General features: G+C 38.3%; 1 protein-coding gene across 2 annotated transcripts in view; it reads left to right on the forward strand.

The window, feature by feature from the left end:
• The first annotated feature begins 4,112 nt into the window (after nucleotides 1-4,112).
• Nucleotides 4,113-25,352, forward strand: part of LOC127948307 (inactive phospholipase C-like protein 2) — a 49,642-nt gene continuing 28,402 nt past the window's right edge. The window contains exon 1 of one of the 2 annotated variants that reach the window (XM_052544730.1): nucleotides 4,113-5,086. In XM_052544730.1, coding sequence (XP_052400690.1) covers nucleotides 4,793-5,086 — 294 coding nt within the window. In that variant the 5' untranslated portion in view covers nucleotides 4,113-4,792. Of the gene's footprint in view, nucleotides 5,087-11,184; nucleotides 11,302-25,352 lie in introns of those variants that run through there. The other variant, XM_052544736.1, reaches the window with a different exon arrangement.

The following is a 25,352-nucleotide window of genomic DNA, read 5'->3' on the forward strand; positions in this document are numbered from 1 at the left end:
GTTTTCAATGGAAGATCCAGTTACGGCATTGTGATTAAAAATTGTGAGGTCAAAATTATTCCCAATATAAGATCCATAACATGCATTTAATGTTTTCATGCTGACTTTCATTTGTCTTCCTCACTTGATGTGTGTTTACTAGGGGTGTAACGGTACACGAAAATCACGGTTCAGTATGTACCTCGGTTTTAAAGTCACGGTTCGGTTCATTTTCGGTACAGTAAGGGAAAGAAATGCAAACATTAAACTGCAGGTTGTTTATTACTATAAACTTTTTTTAACAATTTGTTTACAAATTACATATAGTTTTTTTTTATACTTTTAAATCAAATATATAGAAAATAAAAAAGAATAAGAAATAAAATACTGCTGCAAAGTTCTCCACTTAATAAAATACTCTCAGTCTCAAACCAATATCATATAATAAAATATAATGAAAAATATAAATAAATAACTATGATTACAGTGCAGCATTACCAATCCAAGCTTGCAGGCCTGCTCATATTTAAAAAATATATATAACTTTTCCAAAGTGTTAAATGCAGCATCAACAGTTTCAGTTTTTAGACCTGCTCAGATTTCGTTATTGCGTTGCATCGATCAGAATTAAGAGCAAAGGTCAGTTTAAATGCCGACGGGAGCTGCGTTTGAATTACAATCATTTTTTTCCTAGTTGTAGTGATGTTTACACTCGCGTGATGCCTTTTGAAAACCTAAGGCCGGTGACACACTGGCATATTGCACCTGTCAAACATAATCTATTTTGCCGTCAATACTGTTGACGGTGTCCTTTATCAGTAGGCTTTATATTTATGCTCAACATGAAGTATAGATATTGTTGTCGTGAAGACAAGATCCTGGTCTGTCGGCGGTCTCCCTCTATGTCACCTACAGCAGCAGCAGCGCGCCAGCGCCGCGTCAGGCACGATTCTGGTGTGTAAAGACACAGAAAACTCGAAGCAGCTGTCACGCAACTGTCACGCAGCAGAAACGCCACGCTCACGCCACACAGCCAGTGTGTCACCGGCCTTAGTATCAGCTGCAGGGCGGGATTTGCGCTGAACACAGGGACTTCCGCCACTTAATATGTTCATTTGGAAACACAAAAATGTACCTATGTTCAGCACACAAAATATCGCATTCGGTCATTGCACACACGTGCACCATACCGAAAGCCCTGTACCGAAACGGTCCAGTACGAATACACGTACCGTTACACCCCTAGTGTTTACAGATGTTGTTGACAGCCTGATGTTTTACATTTACCCTTCTTTCTTCCAAAGAATTTTGATGGATCTCCCGACATACACGTTCCATACTCTTGTTATGCTCATAAAGTCCTTCCAGAGAAAACTGTGGCCTGCTGGAGAAAAATCTGTTCTGAGAAATGTTTTCTCTCGTTTTTCTGATCCAATTTTTGATGGGGGAGGTCTGTCTATCTGTCATAAACTTCCTGGTTTTCTCTCTCCAGTCTTTCTTCATCAACCCTTCTCCAGTAGTCTCACACCAAAACAACCCCACCATTCAATAAATCACTGCATTTCCAGGAGAAGGCCTAATGAATCAGTGCACTGCTCATGATCGTGATCGTGGGGGTGGAGCGTCATCTGCAAGGACGGTTTGGGGTCATGGCAAGTCCACTGTCCTCATTCAGTACTAGAGAAAGTGTATGAAACCGAAGCATTTCTCAGCCTAATTAGAACAGAAGAGCTTCATTGTGAAACGTCAAACTTGGCCCAGAAAATAGTTTCTCAGGAATGGCTTCCAGGCAGTGTTTTGATGGCATCAACTGATTGTGCTGAAGGCATTATGGGCTTTTGTTCTTGAGTCAATTCCTCATCCATCATCCCAATTTCTTAGTCTGAAAATAAATAAATAATCCATTTGCATTTTCTTCCAAAGCACAGGAACATCAGATCTGAATGTGGAAAGCTGACTTATACCATACAGTTTGCAGGAGTATGTGCCGATGCTGCTCTAGTCAGCTGTCAATGACCTTGTTCTGAGTTATATTGCTCTTGTCTGGCCTTAATGCCCCGGCTCGGCGTTTGATTGCTGCAGTCTGGAAGTGATGAATCATGCTGTAATGGCTGCTCAGGCAGAGGAGCATATGATTTCGATCATGCCATCACAAGTTAATGTGATTTGGCTTTTCTGGAGGATATAATTTGATAGTATAAAAATTTCCTCTCTGTGCCGTTCTCTGTTTTTGTCTGTGAGTGCACATGTTTCCTATATGTGTAAGTGTGTTGGGTCTGGGATGCAGAAAAAAATCAAGAAAGGTCTGCGTGAAGGTCAGGTTTAGGGGAGAGTGAATATCACTGGCTCTGTGTAAAAACAGCAGAGGTCAAAGGAACATTCCACAGTGTTTCAGAGTTCTGAAGATGAATCAATATATCAGCATATTTGCTAGAATAAATTAAAAGATCACAATCTCTCAATCAGAAGTCTGCATTTAAAACATGTCAGTATGAACTTAAGGTGTTATCTTCAAATTCACCCTAGACTAAAATATTGGCTAATGCATAGCCTCTATCTGTCCCCTTTAAAATGCTTCTATATGCATCTATCACTATCATCTCCTAATTATGTATTTCATGTCCTCAGAAAGCACTTGATACATATTTACATTTTTGGGGGGAATGCCTTTCAATTTTTCCCTTCTGGTCTCAGCTTGCTCATGACATACCATTCCTGTTAGATAAGGATATGGCTTTGACTCCAGAACATTTCTTCTTAAAATTTTTTTTTCTGAATTGGCATGATCTTCGCTTGAATTGAGCTGCTCTCACTGCTGCAGCTGCTGCAAAAAAAAGTTAGTCAGACGCTGGATTCCTCCACATATGATGAGCAGGCGTTTATTGGGCTTATTTTTGCTGGATATTAGCATTGGGGAAATGGCAATACGGTGCTATAATAAGCTTTCAATTGAATATGGATTTTATTCTTACAAAAACACATCGATTATTTACAGGAGGCCTTTGTCCACCCCCTGGAGCTGAGTGAGACACTTTTTTTTATGGAAGGGTGCTTTTTATTTAACTTCTTTTGGACCGAAGGAATGCATCACCTGCTGACTGCAATAAAAGAGATTGAAAGATCAAAGACAATTTTGTATATAAGTCAGACTGGATTTGTCTGAAAGAAGAAAGTCATATACACCTACGTAGGATGCCTCAGGGGTGAGTAAAACAGCCTAATTTTCACTGCTGGGTGAACTAACCCTTTAATAGAGAAATATAGTTCGACAAAGATATCACTTTCTTCAGCGAACATTCAAACTATGTTTTATTGTGAAAATGAGATTGAGCTGAAGAATGAATGCTGTATAAGACACAGGTAATCACACTCGCTCAGTTCATCTCTATCTGTTATAATACTCTTCATAATACAATAAGCTTTCAATGAAGCGACTCAACTTTCCTTCGTTACTATCTCTAAAGTGACATTTTCGAATTAGTAACAGAGGCTAGAGCTCAGCTGTTAAATTGCTGAGATTTAAATCCATGGCGGAAGGAAGTAGTAAAGAGGGTTTTTAGAGACACTCCATTATATATTTACACACTTTTGACGTCGGACATTTGTATAAAAGCAATATCACACTCGCAGACATAAGATGTGGCTGTATATCGGCATGCTGTGATTACCTGTGGCCTCGTGCCTATGGCTGAATCACAACTGATATACAGCCATATCTCACGTCTACGATTGTAATATTGCTCATTTAAAAGACACACACACACACACACACACACACATAAAATTTTATATAATATGTATAAATATTATACAAACATTTATTATAAACAACTATAAAAAAATTATGAGAAAAATCTGAGAATTTTTTCAAATAAAGTAATTATAATTGAGATGCCATTAAATCTCCTGAACTTTGAAAGTGCAATACAAATTTCCTGTTTATTTGCCTGAAACTTTAAATTGCCTTTGACATTACAAGACTGAGATACCCTTTTAGTTTAAAAAAAATAATGTTTTTTTTAATACTTTATGTAGTTCTTTATTTTCCTAGACAATTAGGCATTTCTTTGTTCACCAAAACATCTATGTCTGCCTCTTTAAAAGGGGCAATTACTGGATAATTTCACTGTAGCCCACCACAGACAGAGGCATCGCGTTTGTTTATCACTCTTTCCCAGGCAGCCTGGGAGTAGTTGAGTAGCATGTTTATGGAAATCTGCTCGTGTGTGTGTGGCTTTGTGTGGTTCCGTTTAAGTGTGATGGGATAGTTTGCAAATCAAGTGGCAGGACCTGTCTCTCCAAATGTGCCTTTACACCAGTCACAACCATCCTCGGTCATCTCTGATCGGTCACGCATGAGAGACGCTGGAGGGACAGTACAGAAGTGACTGAACGCGTACTGACTACACCGAGACAGCGGAAATCCTTCCATCGCTGCTTACAGGGTGTCTGGCGATCAAGGGACCGAACGAGGCTAATTGGCTCTCATAACCCTGTATTATAATCTCGGTAGTTACGGACGCCCACCGGCAGGACACGGCACGAGCGCCATCTGTGCGCTTTATTTTCTCCTAGTGGCAACGAGGGGTGAGAGGGAGGGAGGAGAGGGGTGTTTGAATCTATCCGCCTGCACAATCAATTCACCACCTCGGCTGGCAGAGGACGTGAGGTGCCTTCTTAGTTCATGGATTTTACGGTTTTACTCGGACGCACGGTACTCCGATGGCTGTTTGTCTCGACGTGGGCTCTTAAAACCAAAGGTTCACTCACTCCGAGGGTGAGTTTTTTGGCGTAGCTAACAGCAGAACGCACGATGGCTGAGCCGCAGGCTTCCGAATCCGTGGCGGGACCCTTGTACGAGCCCATCTCCGAGGCGACCACCCCGACCCAGGACCTAGCGGCAGCGGCGGCGGCGCTGAACATCAGCGATTCCTACCAGACATACCTGGACGCGTCGGTGGCTGGGCACCCGGTGTACGGGGCCGAGGGGGTGTACTCTAACGGACGGTACAGGGAGCACAGCAGCCCGCGGATCTGTACCCGAATCCGCGACAGTTCTGCAGAGAGGTGCACCGGCACCGGGAATCCACCTTGCGGTATTATGAAGGTGAGTGTCATCACTTTATTATTGACCGAGGACTTTCATAGCTCTGCAGCGATGCAAATGACCATGCAACATCCACTGCTCTGCAAACACATTGTGTTTCAGTAGTAGACTATGTTTCGTGCGTGTTCCAAAATCAATTGAGATGCACCTAGAACATCTCGGAATATCTCATGAACGTCTTATACCCAATAAGATCTCGACCAACCTTCTTCTTCTTCTTGTTAATACTATTATTATATTTTTTTCAACCAGTATTAATAGGAATTAATGTTATGATTAATTATCAGATAACAGATTTGCAGAGTTTATGTTTTTTAAGATTATTTTGAGCAATCAATAATTATTAGGCTGCAGCATATAAACAATATACATTATGGAAATGTCAGTTAGTTTTAATTATTTAATTATTATTTGTGACTTATTCATATTTATGCAAACTTATATTTAACTAGGACTATTTTGAGTTGTGTGGAAGCTTAGAAATCTCCTTTAAAATGGCTGTGAAACGTTTTAAAGTTTTTAACTATTAATTTCTAATTCATTTTGTGTTGTTAAACAAAATAATTAAATAATTAAGCTGCTTTACTTTTGAATGCTATTTTTTCATGTTGAGCAAATAGCGGTTCAACAATTAACACATAGGTCATGTTTTTAGGCAGCACTTTACAAAAAAAAGTAATATTGGTTAAAAATATTGGTCAAATCGGTTTTCCAACCCAATCTCATGAGAAAACATGAGACATTTATGAGGTGGTGATTTGTATGGAAATGTATGGTTTTTAGAAAAAAATATATTAGAGGTTGACTTAAATGTTTTGTTTTGTTTTTACTGGTCAATGCCGATATTTAGAAATCAGGGCAGCAGATATATGATGCTGATTTTTTTTGGCTGATATGTGTTTGGCCAATTTTCTTTTTTTCCCCCATTCATCTCATAAAAGTGAGTTTTTTGCAAATGATAATTGCAGGGTACAAGCCAACGTCAACAACTGCAAGGACAGCTGTCAAGTGGTGTTTTAAGTGGAAAAGTTATTTATTTTAGTATACACAGGGTCTGAACTGCACAATGGTTTGAATTTGAAATGGATGTCGGCACAAACCAAAGGCTTTAAATCAATGAATCTATACGATTGATCAGTTGTCATTTGGCACCAGTCAACAACAGATGATGAAGTGTTTTAATTGTCAAAGAATGAAAAATAGTTCCCCCTGTTGGGAACTTTGACTAATTACTTATCCTGCCAATCAGAAGATAGTTCTCAAGTCAAAGACGAGATAGGAGGAAAAAAGAAAAGACTCCGACAGTTTGAGGACAGCTCGAGATAGAAAACAATTTCATCATCCCTTAAGTTTTAATGCAGGGTCTGTTTTCTTCTGTGTCATTGTGGGTCACTGCTGCTGTCTGAGACGAACCAGGAGCCTAACGTCAAAATTGACATTGGGTTGATTCACTTTGCTTAGCAACTGACACAAAACAGCATGCTACTCTCCCATTCCCTCACGTTATTGAATTCCTGTGTGACCGTGTGGGTGTTTTGGCACCCACAAGAAGACCAGTATGACAGAGAAACCAGCGAAATATTCAATGTGCCGACATCTGAGCACTCAAAGTAGACTTGGTGTGTTGCTTGTGTAGAAGATTTAGCAGACTGGAAGTAAACAAGCATTCGGTATTTACTCAAGACACTTGATGAAGAGAATCTAAGTGTCATTATAAGGTGCCTCAACTTTCGTATACTTGAATCTCCATTACCCAGACTAGCTGTCTAATCACCACAGGACTTGGTTTGACTGTGCTGTCTTGCTCAGGAATATCATGCAGTTCTCTTTATGTCAGACCTATTCCGTCCCTCAGTTGAGGATGATCATTCATCTATGATTAGGTTGCAGAGATTTTCCAGGTGTCATGCAATATGCTTTCATGTAGCATGTGATCTGTTATTGAGATGTGAGTAAAAAGTGACCGTCTTGCAGCGACTTATCCTCAGCTGCTAGTTAAACTTGCTAGAACAGATCCTCCAGTCAAACTGCCCCGGGCCAAAGCAATCCAGAGAGTTGTCTTAGTTTTTAGCTTTCCTTCTCCTCACCTGTGCTCTGAGTCTGGCGTCCTTGTCTTTTTAGGGCAACTATAACCTGTGATGGGAGTTATCCTGACTAAAGGCCCGTTTACACCAAGAACTATAACGATAACTTGTAGTAGAGCCCACACCAATGCACAATATTGTTCTGTTTATTACAAGCGTGTGCTGTCTTTTTGTCATCTGCTGCTTTAAAAGCTTTAAGTTGCATAAATTCTGATTCTGGTTGTCAATGTTCTGATAGTGTTTCCAACAATATTGTTTCGCTGTGTTGTTATCGTTATAGTTGTGACGAACCTCTCTTATGTCATTGAATTAGAACAATTCATAAAACTGCATCATCATCGTCCTTGGTGTCCGTTGAGGTTGATCGGGAAGGCGATAGTTGCATCATCCTCCAGGCAAGAATAATGATTAACGGTTATAAATCTCTGAGGTGTCAGTCACAAATGCATCATGCTTCTGTTAAATCACTGCTCAAAAAGCTTGCGTTCATGACATTGCTGTTAGTAATCTATTTACCATCTTGCTTATGAGTTTATATCCCCACCCAGAGAATAGCAGTGGCTGATTTTTATCAATAGTTTGCAGGAAAGTGAGAAAGTGAAAGGGAGAGGGTTGCGTGTGGGTTGTTGTGTATTTGGTTGGGTGAACACAGGAGCGTTTTAATCAAATCAGATGCTGTTAAACCGAGCAAATGTTATTGACAAATGGAAAAATATCTATACCCGGTAGCAACATAGAGTACACGCCTCTGCATATTAGGAAACAACAGGTGAAGTCAGGCCACGGCGTACTAACAAATGTGACATATTCTGATTATGTTATTACAAATCGCACACCTAGTGTTTATGTAATTGAGTTGGTGTCGAGCAAACATTAATTATGACATTGATAAGTGACTGGCTTACTGGTATATAACGGCTTCGGGCTGTAGTTTATATTGTTGACGGTATGATAATATACCTGTGCATTCACTCACTATAGGAAGGAAAAACACAATTGTTTCTCCAGGCAGCGACGAGAATAAATGGAGACCTTTGGAGACCCAGATTTTTGTCTTGAAAAAAAGATCCCTCATAATTTCAAAAGTGTCTCCTCTAGAGTTTCAGAAGAGATCTCAAAAATGCAACACACTTGCAAAGATAAAAGAAGATCATATAACATCAGTATGAATTCAAGCAATTCTCATCAAATTCTTCAAGTATTTTATTTGTTTATATTTCTATTTACTTATTTATTGTGTGCTTCAGAGTTATTTTAGTGTTTCTATTAAGTTCTAATTTATTTTTATTTCTGGTTTATTTCCTGTAATTTTAGCACTTCAAGATATTTCATTTAGTTACCAAGGCAGTGTTTCTAATTTTCATTAAGTTTTTCATGTATTATTTATATTTTCTTTTATTTCAGCTTTATTTCAATTAATAAAATGTTTTTTTAACAGTTTTAGTTCATGTTAATAACTCTGGTGTGTTTGGTATAATTATGCTTTAGCTCATGTTTTCCCATTTACACTTTTGACAAAATTCTAATTCTGAGAATATTGCACTGCTGGTATAAACAGTCCATTCAAATCCAGGCTGCATCATTGATTTTCTTCAATGTGGCCATAGACAGCTCTGCTCTTGGTCTGATCTGGGGAGAAAGGCTCAGGCTGGCCGTCTAGACGTTTGGAGATCAGAATGGCTGGAGGAATATGCATGTTGGAGAAATCGCGCTCTGTTGACTCTTATGCGAGCTTGCTGAGGTGTGCGTGTGTGACAGCGTGTGATACTGCTGCCTCATGCCGGCTTCTGCTAAGCTCATTTGTGCAGAGTACCACCCTGTCTGCTCTGCACATAATCGGGCCAATTGACTTTAGTGTTGTTAACTGTCTCTGTTCATGTTCATTGTAGGTAAAGGATCCTTATGAAAGTGAAAATTTGGAAGACAAACGCATAGGTGCCTACTGAGAGTATGCTGGGAATCTGGGTCTCTGGAGTTCACAGAACTTCAGTTTGCTGCTGGGACCCTTCTTTCTTTCTCTCCTCCCCCCACGAAGTATGTTTCCCCTCAACCCCCTCTTAGGAAGTGGCTCTGTCATCCGAAAGCTATACGATCAGTCTAGTATCCCAGAAGCCAGTGAGGCTGTGATGTAACTGGATCCTCATCTAGCTAGAGCCAGAGCATGAGACAGCGTTCCAATGACACTGTTTTACTCACTCATTATGCTTTTGCGTCTGTTGTGTGTTAGATGCGAAGTATGTATTTCTCTTATAAAGCCACAGGCTCATTTCTTCGGTGTGTGCTATTTGTATTAGCCTACAGTGCTTGTCAGCATCAAACTAAATTCATTATCTTAAAGTTGAATATTCCTTTGGATAAGTATGAACCGATTTTAAATTATGGACATTACAATAAGCTGATAATTATTTTCATGTTATGGCCAATATTCAATTCTATACTTTTGTTTTCTAAATACATTAACAAAATTAAGCTAAAATCAGTTTTTTTTACATGCTACAGTACAAGTGAATTTAAGGCATCATAACATTATGTACAGTCAGTATAAAGAGAAATGCATGCATCATAATATACAACTCAAGCAACTTTTAGCATATATACTATGATTTAAAGAGCCACACAGATGGGAAATCAAAAATTACCTGTATTACAGTGTATGATGTAGCTGTCCATCAGTGTAAACAATGTGCAAAGTAATTAAACCAAAAAGTACACAATGATTTTTTAAAATTGGTCCATACTTATCCAAAGGAATATTCAACTTTAAGATAATGAATTTAGTTTGATGCTGACAAGCACTGTAGGCTAATACAAATAGCACACACCGAAGAAATGAGCCTGTGGCTTTATAAGAGAAATACATACTTCGCATCTAACACACAACAGACGCAAAAGCATTATGAGTGAGTAAAACAGTGTCATTGGAATGCTGTCTCATGCTCTGGCTCTAGCTAGATGAGGATCCAGTTACATCACAGCCTCACTGGCTTCTGGGATACTAGACTGATCGTTTTCTTTTAAATTTACTAATTTTGTAAATTTTATAAAGTTAAGCTATTCAGATTCAAACTGAAGCGCGCGGCTTGAATACACCCACACAGAAGAAAAAGCAGCGAGACTGTTCAAGTTTTTTATTTTACTGTTTGCTTCGCGATGAGAGGAATAAGACATAATTCACCCCAAAAAGATGCTAACGCATAGTTTACCATGGAGGTGTGCGTGGAACAACCAATCAAACCTGACTATGTTAGTTGACCAATCAGAACACAGTATGCTACCGAAAGGTGGGGTTTAAGGAAACTGAATCTTTTGAACAGCTTCGCGCGAACCGTTTGGGGATCTCTGAGATTTGAGGTAATTTTAAAATGATATTTTGACAAAATGACAATGTTTTTTAACCTTGGATGGATTTAAACCTATTGTACAGGACTTATAAACAGCTTAGAATTTTCATCTTACTGGCTCTTTAAGACATACAGTAGCACACAAGACATTTTTCTAATCTTGTCTACAACAGTATGGATAGCATGCAAAATAATATATTATATGCATCCATGGTTTTGAAGTTCTTATAGAGTAATTTAGCTCCATTTGAAGCTGCTCAGGGGGTTAATTTAACAGCGTGAGCACTCAGAGCTATTTTACACCCCGTCCTGCATGCTTTCTTTCTGTTCTCATCTGTGTTCCCATCTTTGTTTCTTAGTAATGCAGGTAGATGAGATATCTGCTCTCTCCGGTGTAAACTCATACCGATCATCGTGTGCTTATTTCATGCATACACGGCTGAAAGGTAATTCAAGAAACCCGTTTTTTCCCTCTTTCCAAGCCTATCCTCTTTTTGCCTGCCTCTCCTGGCAGCAGGTAAGGCAGTTGGCTGCAGGCCCAGTTTTTGGCACTGATCGACTCTGATCCTCTGTGTGAAGCTCAGTATATCACATGCTACAAATTACCACAGTGACTTCACAGAAAAGGCAGGGACTGTTTACATCTATTGTAAGTCTATTGGACTGACCACACATCTGTCATCTCCTCAACCAGCCGCCTGGGCTTGAGAAAACTGGGTTTCACATAGACGGAGACAGTGGGATTTCATCGCTGATGGTTGACAAATGCATTCCAGTCAAGAAGATTCAGGTCAGTCAGCAGAGCAATGCATGCCATTATCAAAAATAGATGGAATTGACTGGCTCAGCAAACTGTCTCATGAAGAAAGACGATTGTCTCTGGCGGTGTTATAAGTGTTGTTAAATCATTAATCGATCTTATACATGCATGCATAATTTTATACATCCAACAAGTTTTGAGAGCAGAAAGTCAGGAGTCGGTAAATAGTGAGGGAACATGTTGACAGACGGAGAGTCCCTAGAAAAAAGGGAGCAGATTTATCCTCTTTCATTATAACCCCAGCTAATGTTCTGTCTGATTGTTTTGTTTACTCTGACTGCTCAGTGCATCTGTATTTTCTCTCATTTCGTCCCTGTCGTTCTGTCACATGATGAAGTCTTGCCTGGATGAGGAGTGCATGAGGCATGGAGGAAGCTGGCTGCTTTTCAAAAAGAAAACAGGAAATGAAAGTAGTTATCAGCACATTGCAGGTCATGTTTCTGCACTGTATGTGTTTGTGGTTGTCACATGCAAGGGAAATCAATGTAGCTTTGCCTGTAGGCTACTTGTAGAGATCTATGTTTTATTTATGTCTTTATTTAGATTGTAGATGGTTCATGAAAATCACATCACTGCTTAATAGAAGCATTGAAGCCATTCTACCCTTCATGTTCTTGTAAGTTATATAATTTTATAAATGTTAAAGCAGGGATCTACAGTAGACTGGTGCTAATACAACAAAAATAAACATTTCCAGCAATAATTTGTTGCTACTGATGAATTACATCTGATTTGAAAGACTACTACACCATTACATCTGATTTGAAAGACTACTTATTTTAAATGAGTCAGTGACAACATTAGCAAAACAAACTCGCTTGTAAATTCAGTGAATTTACAGCTGACTCCCTGACTGAGCCGTGAATCATATTTTGGCCATGTCCGTTTAAAAAGGAATCATTCTGTTTGACAACTAAAGGATTTTGGCTCCTAAATATTTTATGTTCAGAGCCAGTTGCTCTCTAGTCATTTAAGCCTGAAGCCACGATTAAATGCATAGTTCACCCCAAAATGGTACCTCTGTCATTTACTCACCCTCATGTTCTTGGAAGTCATACTACAGCAGAAAATTAAAGCAGGGATTCAGACTATGAACACATTTTTCTAAATATATAATACAAATTTGCAACAAAAAATGTAATACCTTCTTGCTTTAGAGTTCATGCCAGTGTTTTCCAAATAGATGAACACAGCAGGTGCCTGATTTGAACAAATAAATCTAATGAGCTGGTTCTTTTTTTTTTTAGCAAGTAAGTCAGAAAAATTCAGAAAACAGCCTCAAACTTGCTCATGTCTGATTCAAAGCAAATCACTGCATTTGGTGACTAAAGGCATTTGGCTCCTAAATATTTCATGTTCAGAGCCAATTACCCACTAGTTATTTTTTTTTGTCTGGAACCTGATTAAAGAGATAGTTCACCCAAAAATGAAAGCTGTCATCATTTACTTGTTCCAAACCCATATGACTGTGTTCTGAGAAACAAAGACCAATTTAGCAGAAAGTCTTAACTTGCAAGGATCTAGTTATTTACCCTGATGAGCCAATATGCATACACACATACAGCACATGTGGCTGTATTCTGACTGCAGTCAGATCAGTAGCTGCAGGGAAAGTTTATCTTTGCTGTGCTAGACTCTTGGCTCTGCACCCTGAAGACACTCGTCCCCACAGGGTAGAGTAAAGAACAGCGGGAACACTCAAACACTCTTTAAAAGTCCCGAAGACACAATCTTGACAGTACGCCAAGCCCAGGCGTCTGGCTCAGATGCAGACTGAGTGAACAAGGTTGTAGACTGATCTCAGAACAGACCTGCAGATGGTTTTTAATGTGAGTTGTCATGACTAAGGTTGCGTCAGGATGATTGATCGCAATCAACCAACTTGACAACCTCAACATGAATTCCCTGTTTATGTCTGTGCTACTACAGTATATGTTGTAGCTGGCACTGTGCTACAGAGAGCACTGCATGTTCCCATGTTAGGAATAAGGCACTGTGTGTGTATAAGTGCCTGATATACTACAGTAGACATAAAGACTTTTATGTTTTATTACATGTGGTTTTATTAGTAATACATTTGCCCTGTCCTCCCTGTGTTTGCAGGCTGTATGATGATCACATTAGACTTGGTAGTTCTGCTGTTATATAAATGTTTCCAAAAACAGTACAGTCTAGGATTAATCCTTGTTTTTTTTCTACTAAAAAAGCATGAAAAAAGCAATGAACCCAAGGCAGCATGCAACCAAGAGACAAGCAAAAGCACATAAACCGAAGCAGGAGCATGGAAATATTTGAATTCAAAATTCAATATATTGAAAAAAAAAAAAGTCCTGCAATATTGACAGTGCTATTTATATATGCACGCGTGTGTGTTTTAAAGAAATACATTTGTACTATTATTCAGCAGGGATGCGTTGAGTTATGCGAGTTGTCGAAAAAGATTTCTATTTCAATGCTTTTGAACTTTCTGTTCATCAAAGAATCCTGAAAAAAAGAATATAAAGTTTTTCACAAAAATATAAAGCAGCACAACTGTTTATAACATGATTGTGATTTCTGCAGGATCACGTAAAATATCTATAAAATCTCTCTCAATTTCCTAGATTGCTAGAAAAATCGTGCTAAATAATGCTTTTAACACCTTATAAAGCCTGTCAGCTTTGGTTGTGTGCTTTACAGTGCAAGAGTTGTAAATGAGTCTTTGGTATTATTATGGCCCGCGGATCTGCATGGTGCTTTGCTTCCATAGCAGAGCCAACTCCATCCCCACTTTCTCTCAAATCAAGGTGCCAGTACTGCTGGTACACAGATGGCTTCGATACGATGGCAACCAGTGCCATGAAAGTGGAGGAGGCGTATACGGTGTGTGTTTGTGTACGTGCACACATGCTGTGTGCGTGTGTATGGACACATTGTGTGTAGGATTTGGTCATGTGCGAATGGAAATAGCATCCTTGTTTTTGGCTGTCATGTTGATTCAATCTGTTGCTTAAGGTTTTTGCTGCGAGCCTGTGCTGTGAGTCCTTTATGTGTGTGTGTTTTCTCTCTTCATATAGGATTGCAGTATGAAGTTAAACTATGCCAGTACTGCTCTCAAAACAGTTCCTAAAACTTCTCTGAGAGACCCTCCACACTCCACTGCCTGAGGGGCAGGATACTGTAGGCAGAAACATGCAGTTGTTTCAGAATATTTTCGACTAGATAATGCTAATGTCTGTGAAGTCATTTTGTAAGAGTTTTATGTAAGAATGCATGATTTTAAAATGCTGTCCCATGCCAATAACTGATAACTGGGCAGTATTCAAATGTATAATTTTTGTCTAAATAAATAATAAAACACTAAAAGCCAAAACCTCTCATTTTCAGTGCTACAAATAAATGTAAGAACACTGTACAGAATGAAAAATCATTATTCATTTTGATATTTACTAAAGATTACATTAAACGGCATTATTCATTTATTAGTTGTTTAAAAGATTAACTTCAAGTGAGCGTTAGATGATGATCTAAATGTAAACTGTCAAGCATTATATAAATGTTACAAAGTTCATTTTAGTGCATTTTTTGAGAGGTTAAATTCAACTGAATGGCCAGGATCACTGGCCATATGGAAAGATCATCCCATTAGTGCTTTTATTTCCATTTGCAAGACAAACACATTGACCTCAGTGATGCATCCTGCCGCTGATAGACTGAACATGTGCTGTAAACTTAATGCATAAATGTCTCTCTCTCTTTTGCTTTCTTTTCTTGCATCGAATCAGCATGATAGAATGTTTTCTGAAGGATCATGTGACAGCGAAGACTGGAGTCATGGCTTTTGAAAATTTAGCTTTGCATCAAGGGAATACATTACATTTTAAAATATATTACAATATAGAACAATTATTTGAAATTGTAATTTAATATTTTTTTATTAATCATTTTCTAGGTCACAGAAAATGTAGATGAAAGACAAATGTTGATTTAAAAGTGTGTGAGTGTGTGTGTGTGTGGGGGGGGGGGGGGGGTGTAAGAGAAAGAAAGTACAGTAGTGCACAATTGAATTGATAATAACAGCCGACCTTTTCTGACTTTTATTTCTGAATAGAAGAGTTAGTTTTTCAGTTTTTTTCTCCATTTGTTGTGAGTCACAACAGCCTCACCTCCCCTACTCCACATCAGCCGTCTCAATGTGTGTGTGAGTGTGTGTGCAGAATGTTATCCTGAGGCATCTCAGCTGCATTCCAGCCTTTATCCCAGCATCTCTTATGTGTGTGTGTGTGCGTGTGTGTGTGTGTGTTTGTTTTTCTGGTTGAAAAGCATGGAAAAGTTGAGAACTTGAGGTATTGTTGATGAGGACACTGACTGTAGGTGTTTGTGTGTGTGTGTTTATGTTTATGTTTGTTTCAGAGATGTGTTTGTTTTTGTGTGATCTCTCTGGGCTGAACAATGATTCAGATCCTTGTGGAGATGCACACACACACACACACACACACAGACACACATTTGTGGGTGTTTGTAGATGATTGGCTCAGGCAGAAGCAGCTGAGGACCAAACAGCAAAAGATTTATGAACCCCTCTCCCCTTGTAGAAACAGTAGGGTGCTGAAAACGACTGTAAATATTATAACAGGAGAGAGAGAAAGAGATTTTGCCGTGGGTATGTTTTATTTTTTATAATTTCCTTGACCTCAAACAATGTCAAAAGCAGGCATGCATGAAATCTGCGCACAGATTTCTGTAGAGTTCAAATGCCGTCATTCACAAACTTGTACACATTCTGGGTCCCTTATGGGTTCATTTAGTTAATATTTCAACCAATTTACTATCTGTAAGAGTTTAGTAAATTGTGTAACATGTTACCATGTTTGTCTTCCCAGAAACTGCAAGATTTCGCATGGTCATAAGTATTCAGACACAGGCAACGCTGTTGGAGCTTTTAGAGAGTGAAAGAACGTGAGATGAAGAACAGACAACTGGCAGGACTTCACTAGTCTCTCTCTCACACACACACACACACACACACACACACAATTGTATTGGTTATAAATTGGCTTTAGTTTTATCCCAACAACCTGTATGTGAACTGGAAAATAAAGAAATGAGTAATGGTGGCCTGTAATCAAAATGTTCCCTTGTGCACACACACAGACCATGTGTTTAATCTTCTCTTTAGTTCGGATATGATGAATATTCACCAGTAGACAGATGTTAATTGTATGTGGAAGGAGGTGTGCTGACAGAGAGAGGAAAGGAAACAAGATGAAGAAACTGCAAGAGAGAGAGAAATAGAAAGGAAGGGATATTAAATTAGAGGATACATGTGATTAGCAAGCCATTTATCAAACAGTAGTGCACTGCACACTTACTGCAGACTGCAAAGATAAGAGTTGACTCTGGTTGACTGGGACAAAAGTTTAGAGTTTTATCATTATTTTCCTGATCTGGATGACAGCTATTTAGCACAGTTCAGCAGCTGCAGCAAAAAAAAATTGTTTTAATGGGTTAATGTTTTAACCATATATTTACACTACAATTTAAAGTTTGGAGTTTAAAGTCTCTTATTCTCTAAAAGTCTTCGTAAGTTTGATGAAAAATACAGTAAAAACAGTAATGTTGAGAAATATTATTAAAAGAACTGTTTTTTATTTTAATATATTTTAAAATGTAAATTATTCCTGTGATGGCCATTGGTCATCACTCCAGTCTTCAGAGTCATATGATGCTTCAGAAATCATTCTGGTATTCCAGTCTGGTGCTCAAAAACATTTCTGATTATCAGTGTTGAAAACCACATTTTGTTGAAATCAACATATATATATATATAGGTTTCTTTGAGTAAAAAGGGTAGAAATGACTTCAAAACATTATGACCCATATTGTAGTGTGTATAACTGTTTCATTTAGTAGCTCATTTATAAATCAAATCAAGAATCCAGAAAATAAATTACTCTCTTTGCATAGCGTAATTTAATTCATGCTTATGAAATATTTTTGTTCCCGTATTTGCATACAGTGCTTCTAGCCTTGTTCTTACTGAAAACTGAAATCATGATAGAGAATGTCATTTCAGCTCATTAAGTTATCTAGTCTTTTTAAAGGAGAGGCATTTGTATGTATAAATGTGTGTGTGTGTGTGTGTGTAATTGTAAGTGATTGTGGACATTAGCAGTGGAATACACTGCTCTTCTAGATACTATTTCCCTAAAGATTGCTGATCATCTCTACGTCATCAGGCAGTGAAAGCATCTCCTACCAACAAATAATCTGTCCCTTCAGAGTCCTTGACTCTTGGAAATGTGGCCCAGGCTGTCTAATGGTTGTGGGGCTAAATTGAATGGGTTTTCTATTGAATCTGGCCACAGCAATCCAGATGGCCCTGGGATACCCAATAGCATTGTGGGTAACCTCGTTCGGCTTGCCACTGCATGTAATGATTTTTCAGTGTGTTCATTTTGTGAGCTTTCTTTCTCACTTACAGAAAGTGCGTCCAGTCACTATCAGACGGACTTGATAGTGTTTGACTGAGTCTTTCACTAAGGGCTTGGACCAATATCATCACATCAGTCTTTTAAATTATTCAGCCTTAACAAAGTACCCATGGCTCCAGTGAGAGCCAATAATAAATGTGAGGGAGGGTCACATTTTGTCTGTGTTGTTGCCTCGTAGGAACCAAACGTCTTCATAAGGCAATGGCAGGTTAAGTAACATACTAAATAATATCTTAATGAAATCTGAAAATCCGGTGAAGTTTCTGTAAGCTCCGGGATTTTACAATAGCAAATATCAGAAGCTCAGTACAAAAACAGTAAGATTCAAGGGAAAGTTTCCACCGTGATAGAAAAACAACCGTGCTTGTGTGTGTGTGGGTTTGTATTTGATATGAAAGTTGTAACTGAGGAGACAGGAAATCAAATGTGATGTAGTAAACTGTTTTATAGTCTTTCAGTCTGAAAGGAACTCAACTGTTGAAAAGCTACAGTATAGATACAAACAGACATAAACACATACACACAGAGAGGTATGTAGATACCTATCCCGACAAAATCATTTTCATTGCAGGAGATGAGGGCTTTTTATGCATTTGTAAAAAAAAAAAATTGTGTTTGCAACTTTCTTTGTAAATGTCAAGCAATGCATAAAAACCCTTTTGAGTTTGAGTGCAGATGAGGTCAGGATTCCTCTGCTATCCTGCTGACCGAGCGCACATGGCCAGAGAAACAGATCCGTTCCCTGCCGGGCAGCTGATTCCTGTCTGTGCTGCATTCCAGTGCTTCAGGTCTTCCCTTAAGCCTCAGTCTCATTATGTGCAGATAACATACAGTATACCCTGTCAGCCATAGACGCCTGTGTCAGTATGATGGCTTCCTTTGGGAATTATTGTCATTAGGCTCTATTTCAGCCTTTCATGTTTGTCTTAGTTTTACCAGAGATACAATACAAGCCATTTTTTATTTTTAAGCTGCGTAGTATGCCAAAGGGTTTTCTAGAATATAAAAACAATATCGATTAATGTCTAATGTGCATCTTTGTATGCTCACAGTCAGACTTAAAGTAGTGTAATGCATTTCTCAGTGAGAGTGGTTTTCATTTTTTACACCTCTTGCAAGTTGCAAGGCACCTGCAGCAGACAAACGCAAGTGTAAGTTTTACAGTTCGAGTTGCGTCTTCTCCATCTGAGTCATTACTCTGTTACAGTGGAACTGTAGTAATCATTGTCATGACACAAAAAAAGAAACCGGTAGGGGGTTTGGACCAAGCACACTTGGGTTTGCAAATAATCAAACTATCTTGATTCAGGTCACCAGCTCAGTAGAACAGTTTTCAATGAGCTTACAGTTTTATTTATATTTGCTAGAACCCATTTCTGAATACTCAGGTCATTTTATCATTCAATGTGGGTTAAACGGTGGATACTTTTTCTCTACCTACAGGCCTACTTGCCTTTTTTTCAAAATAGATGAACAAATCATTGGCCCATCCTCCAGTAGTTGAATAATAGTTTTAAAAGTTCTCAAAGACACCAAATGATATACCTTCAATTTCATTTTATATTAGTGTCATAAAACGGTCAGTCTATGATTCTATTGCTCAGTGATACTAAAATCTAAGTATTGCTATGTGTGCTGGTGAAGGCTGGTTTTGTTTCACTTGGTCTTTGTACTGAGAAGAAGGGGAAAGTCTGAGGGATGAGTCCTTGACCTTGCCATGTCTACCATGTTTTAAAAGGCATCATCATGTTGCCTAGCAACCTGCCTTTTCTTTACTTCCTCTGGCCACTTTTTCTGGATCAATAGAAAGAAGGCAATGCTGCTATAGGGCTGCACAATTAATCGAATTTCTAATCGCGATTACAATTATAGATGCCACAATTACATAATCGTTCAAAGTCTACTTATGTTATTCTGCATGCTTAAGATATGTTTTTTTCTTTCTACGTGTTATCTTAAGGGGTTTTCCATTGTTTTAGTTTTAGTATAGCGTAATACCATTCATAATTTGTACTTTTCTATATAATTTAAAGAAAAAACCAATCTGATGTAACATTTGAGGCTTAATGCTATAGAAAAGTACTAAAAGTTTTTTAATTAGAGTGTTTTCAGCTTCTTTATTTTCATATAAATATACCGCATGCAGTTGCATCAAACAGTGGTTAATGATAGAAAGATAGTGTGAATACTGGAAAATGCATGTTTATAAAATATAAAAACTAAAAATACATGTATATATATTGTATAATTTTGTAAATTATATAATATATATTTGGAAATTAAATTATTATTATTATTATTATTATGTAATATTTGGATAAAAGCATCTGCTAAATGCATACATATAAGCAGCAGCTCAACCAAACCTGAATAACGCACAAGAACTAACCTCTTGTGGAAGCTCAAATGATTTTCAGGTTAGGTTAACCGTCTGGTTATGTTCACTGATCAATGTTTATATGCAGGTAAAAGCCTTAATTAAAGTTTTTGAAGGGTCAAAGTGGTATTTACAAAGGCAGTCTATGGAAGGAAATTTGTCAGAATTCTGTCATCAAAAAGATCTTCATTTGTGTTCCGAAGATGAACGAAAGTCTTACGGGTTTGGAACGACATGAGGGCGAGTCATTAATGACAGAATGTTCATTTTGGGGTGAACTAACCCTTTAACACTTTAATGAGATTGAGAGCTTCTCCGATGCGGATTTCCTGTGACCCTTCTCTCCATGGCCTCTTTATGTCAGTAGCTAATTTAGCAGGACAAAGAGGCCTCGACTCCATTGAGTCTCATTTTGTTCCTGTTTTACGCCTCAAAGTCAAAAGGCTTGAACAACTCTGTTACCTAAAATCAACATGAAATCAAAACTGACCATGTTTACTTTCTTAATACATTTCTTGTCTTATTCTGCAGAATACATTTTTCTACGTCGTTAATTTTTGTATCAAAACTTGTATCAAAATTCAAAAATCTGGGATGAATCTGCTTTGTGCTTGATTTGATCAGTTCCTGATGAATAAAATCAAGTTTTGTCCTGTTTTTTTTTTTCCTGATTAAAAATACTTTAGATTACTAAAGTAAAAAGGGTTACGAATGACATCTGATGATAACTTAAAAGTCAAGTGTAACACTGTATTAAGGGAACACCTCAATATGTTGACTTTACACTGGTATTATGAGCTAATCTGGTATTATGATTCAGCTTGTAATTAGCTCAGCATTCAATTGACCGACTAATTAGGTATGGCAAATGGTTAATAATCTAATTCAGTGTCAGTATCAGCATGCACAATTAGCAGAGAGATTTGACTGACTCTTGAGGTCACTTATAGTGTGGTGCTGTAGGCGGTAGATGTGTTATGAGTGTGTGGGGTTACTTGGCTTCAGTCTGGCCAAAATTAATGACAAAATCTCCCTTTGGCGACACTTTGGGAAGGTGCTCAGTTTGGAATTTCTTTTTATTACATTGTTTTATTGAGGTGTGAATAGTCTGTAGTATTTAGAATTAATAGTAATTAGAATTAGAAGTTTGCTGTATGTCCTCACTTTGATAGATAAATGTGTGTTTGGGTCAGTTAAAATAAAAACAAATGTGGCAAAGGCAAATTTCAATAAAAGTCAAAGGAAATTTTATTCCATGATATAAGTATATATTTGTGTGTATCTCCAGGCCTAAAGATGACACTTATCTGATGTGCACCAATACAGAGATTAAGTGTCCAGTTGAACACCAGATCTAAAGTCCTCCTGACTTATCTAACAATATAGTCTAGTTCCTTTCAAGTTTTTTTTCTTTAGATATGGTATTTGTTAGGACAAAAATGTTATTCCAGGCACACGTTCTTATTAGGACTTTTATTATTACTTCGTCATTATTCATTCATTTGTGGCCTCAGGACGGGCATTTTTTAAAAGCTTTTCCGCCCTTGGGTTAATCTCAGATGCCCAAGTCAATTATTATTTTTTTTAAATATTTTAATTCAAAGACTTTTTAACCTCTGTCAAGCCTGTGGAATGCACATATACACCTTTGCAAGCTCAAAAACTAAACTAATGCCTGCAAAAGGTTGACAGAATTCAGCTATACAGCTCATGTGACAGATGTGTCCTAATAAAGATGGGAAAGGAAAGGAAGGATGGAAGTTAGGAAGGGAAAAAAGGAAGGCATAAGAGGAGGCAAGGAGTGAAAGAGAATGGAAAGAATAGACATGAGAAAAGGAAATGAAATGATGAAAGAAGGAAGAAAGGAAGAAATAGGGTGAGCATTTAAAGAGATTCAGAGCAGCCCCACTGGCTCATACATTGATTTATCATCCTTTAGTCTGAATCATTCTCTTTATCTCTTTCAAAATTGCTTTGCTTCAATGTCACTTAAACGTTTGGAGGACATACAAATGGAGGTTGTTGGAACGTTTGCAGAACATTAGAGCAGAATTGCCTCCTGCCATTGATCAATGCGACTATTCTATTCAAATAAGCCTCTGTCAGGCCCAGTTTAAGAACATTATAGATGACAGCGGGCGCCCTCTGCATCCCTATGCATGATACGACTGTGCATGCACTGGTGACCTTGTGTGGAACAGATCTTGAAAACACCAACAACAACAAGATACTGCTAATAATTCTGATAGCTGCAGAACAGTTGAATGGAGTTTGTTAAATAGCCTGTGTCCACTTTTTAGCCTAAAATTTCAAAGTTTTGGCTTTTTTCCCTATTGATATGCTCTGCACTGTCCTCATACATTACGGTATATGTATGTGTATTTGCATTGCTTTGACCGTTCGCTGTAGATCCCATCATCCTGCATGCCATGTTTGGTCAATTATGTACAATACCTGCACGCTATTGGTCAAACTGCTTTTCAGTCAGTACCATCAGCAAGTATCAAAACAATAGGAAAACAAAGACAAAACCCAGGCATTTAGAAATCCATGCTACTACATGGACATAAAGAATAAGATGTATGGTCACCCTGATGTGAATCCACTAGTTTATAAAAAAGAACATTTATAACTATACTTTGTTATATTACCTTACACGGCTAAGGTAGTAATGGAAAATGTATGCATTTTTCTCTTCTGACCAAAATAATCAACCTCTTGTTTGATGTTTTTTGGGAGACCAACTTGAAGATGAGTGAGATCTGCATGGGGAACTTTTTCGACCTCATGTAAGATTCCAGATGGCATGGATTTCTATTTAAATGACTGGATTTCACCCACAAACAAGTGTGACTGCATCTTTACAGGAAGTTTCCTGAGGTCTGATCAAAAAAACAAAAGGCAGCATTTGTGTATGGTAGTAGCCTTGGACTTGCCTGTCTAAAAATAACTATAAACCGACAGTCTTGACAGGAAGACCTCTGGCAAATATATAAGTAAATATTATGATTTCTACTGCATAAGGCTGATGTGTGTGAGGAGGAGAGGCTGAGAGCAGTTTAGTCTGTGGTGTAGTGAGAAGAGGTTGCACCATGTGCAGAAAGCAAAAAGGTAGATTTGAGTTCAGTGGAAGGCTGGCGGCATCACAAAGATTTAGAACACAACACCTGCGCACAAACCCAAAAGTAATGGTTTAATGATCTACAGCAAAATACAGAGAGCTTTGGAGATAACTAAGTGGATATTTCATAACAGAAATATTAATTTCTTGCTAGAAATGACATAAAAGTAGAAAACGTTGATCAAAAACGCCTTTCAGATGCCATCTTTATTTTTTGACTTAACTGTCACAGAATGGAATGCACAGGATTGTGGGATATCAAAGGCAGCAAAGGATACATCTATGCTGCCTTCAAAAATCCGCTAGATGAAGGCATCTCAGGAGACAGGAACTGAAGCTAACATTGAATTTGGACGTGCCTTGATGCCTTCCTACCTTGGAATGCGTCCTCCGATGGCAGCATTTCTCAGTTTTCGGATGCAGCCAGAGAAACAGAATGACGGAGAAAACTGACCGTAGAAGAAGACAGTTTACTTCAGGGGTGTCAAAATCAGTTCCTGGAGGGCCGGTTTGGCTTTAACCCTTATTTTAACCCTTATTAAATGTACCAGATCCAGATAGTCAAGTCCTTCAGGCTTATTTGAAAACTACATGGTATGTGTTGGAGCAGGGTGGGAACTAAACTCTGCAGTGCACTCTTTAGTGGAAATTGCGGTTTCCCAAACATTTATATGGAAGAGTATTTGTGTACAGTGTGTTTTGGACTTGATTGAACAATGTAAAATAAACGCCGTAGTATTCTAGGCAAGTATACAAATTCAGACGTTAGCATAGTCCTGATAAACATATGTACTGTAATGCGCACTATAAAGCTATAGCAATAAACGTCAACTGTATCTACTCCAATACAGTATTTTACCTGAAAGTTTAGAAGAATGCTGTTTATGCCAATACCAAGTAGTGTGGTAATGCAGAAAATGCATTCTAGTTGTGCATTTGAACCAATGTAAACACATCATAAAACCACAATTAGAAGCATTTGCATTCACATACCAGTATAAAGTATGTTTTGAGTCTAAGGCCCAATCCCAATTCTACCCCTTAGCCTTTCCCCTTTCCCCTACCCCTCCGTTTCGCACTTTCACGTTCATGGGTATGGGTGTCTCGATTCTCTTTTGGTTGGAGGGGAAGGGGTAAACCATTTTCTCAAATATTGCCTATTCGAGAGAGAGAGAGAGAGAGAAATGGAAGTTGCGTGTATTTGCGTCTGTTTGTTTATCTTTTTAGAGTGAGTTTACAGCGATTGTATCCTCTCGTCGCTGGAAAATATAATGTAGCGATTCAGTATTTAAACTGTATTTAATAAAAGTCGTGGGGCTGCATTGACAAGTTTGTTTTCTCCTGGATGTGTGAGCTTCGCGATTTCCGATGTGTGTGTGTGTCAGTAAGCAGCTCATTAATCCAGAACGATAATTAAAGGCTCTAATGCACACCAGTATATGTGTGAAATGTAAGAGTTAGACGATGAATGATGGCGTGTGACGTCATGGTAGTGGTGTCCCAATCCTTAGGGGAATATTTTCCCCCCTACCCCTTGACACTGTTTGAAGGGACAAGGGGAAGGGGTAGGCGGAGGGGTAGGGGAAGGGGTATAAAATAGAATTGGGATTGGGCCTAAGTAATTAAGTTAATATACGGTATTATAACAAATACTTTAAAATAAATGGTTAGCAACTACATTGATGATTTTTGACATATAAATATTGAATTAATGATCATTCTGAATGTTGGGTTGAGTGGTGGATTGGTCCAGTATGTTTTTTCACTCTGTGCTCTTCCTTCGGTAGCAGACAATGACATGCAGGTGCTTTTTGAAAAGTTTGTGCAGTTTTGCTAATTCCATTCAGCCTTCCTCCCCCAGACTGAGTGCTGCTGTCCACTCGACACACACCTCAGCTGAAAGACCATCATTATAAGCAGCTCCGCCACAGTTTTCTATTAGTCACGTATGGCCATTTACCTTTTGAAACATACAAACAGGTCCTATTCTTTCCCTGGAGAGCTCTGACTAATGCTGTACTTCATTGTGTTTATTTGTGTATGCAAGAAT

The sequence above is a fragment of the Carassius gibelio genome, chromosome A3, assembly GCF_023724105.1.
Source record: "Carassius gibelio isolate Cgi1373 ecotype wild population from Czech Republic chromosome A3, carGib1.2-hapl.c, whole genome shotgun sequence".
In the NCBI taxonomy this organism is placed as follows: domain Eukaryota; kingdom Metazoa; phylum Chordata; class Actinopteri; order Cypriniformes; family Cyprinidae; genus Carassius; species Carassius gibelio.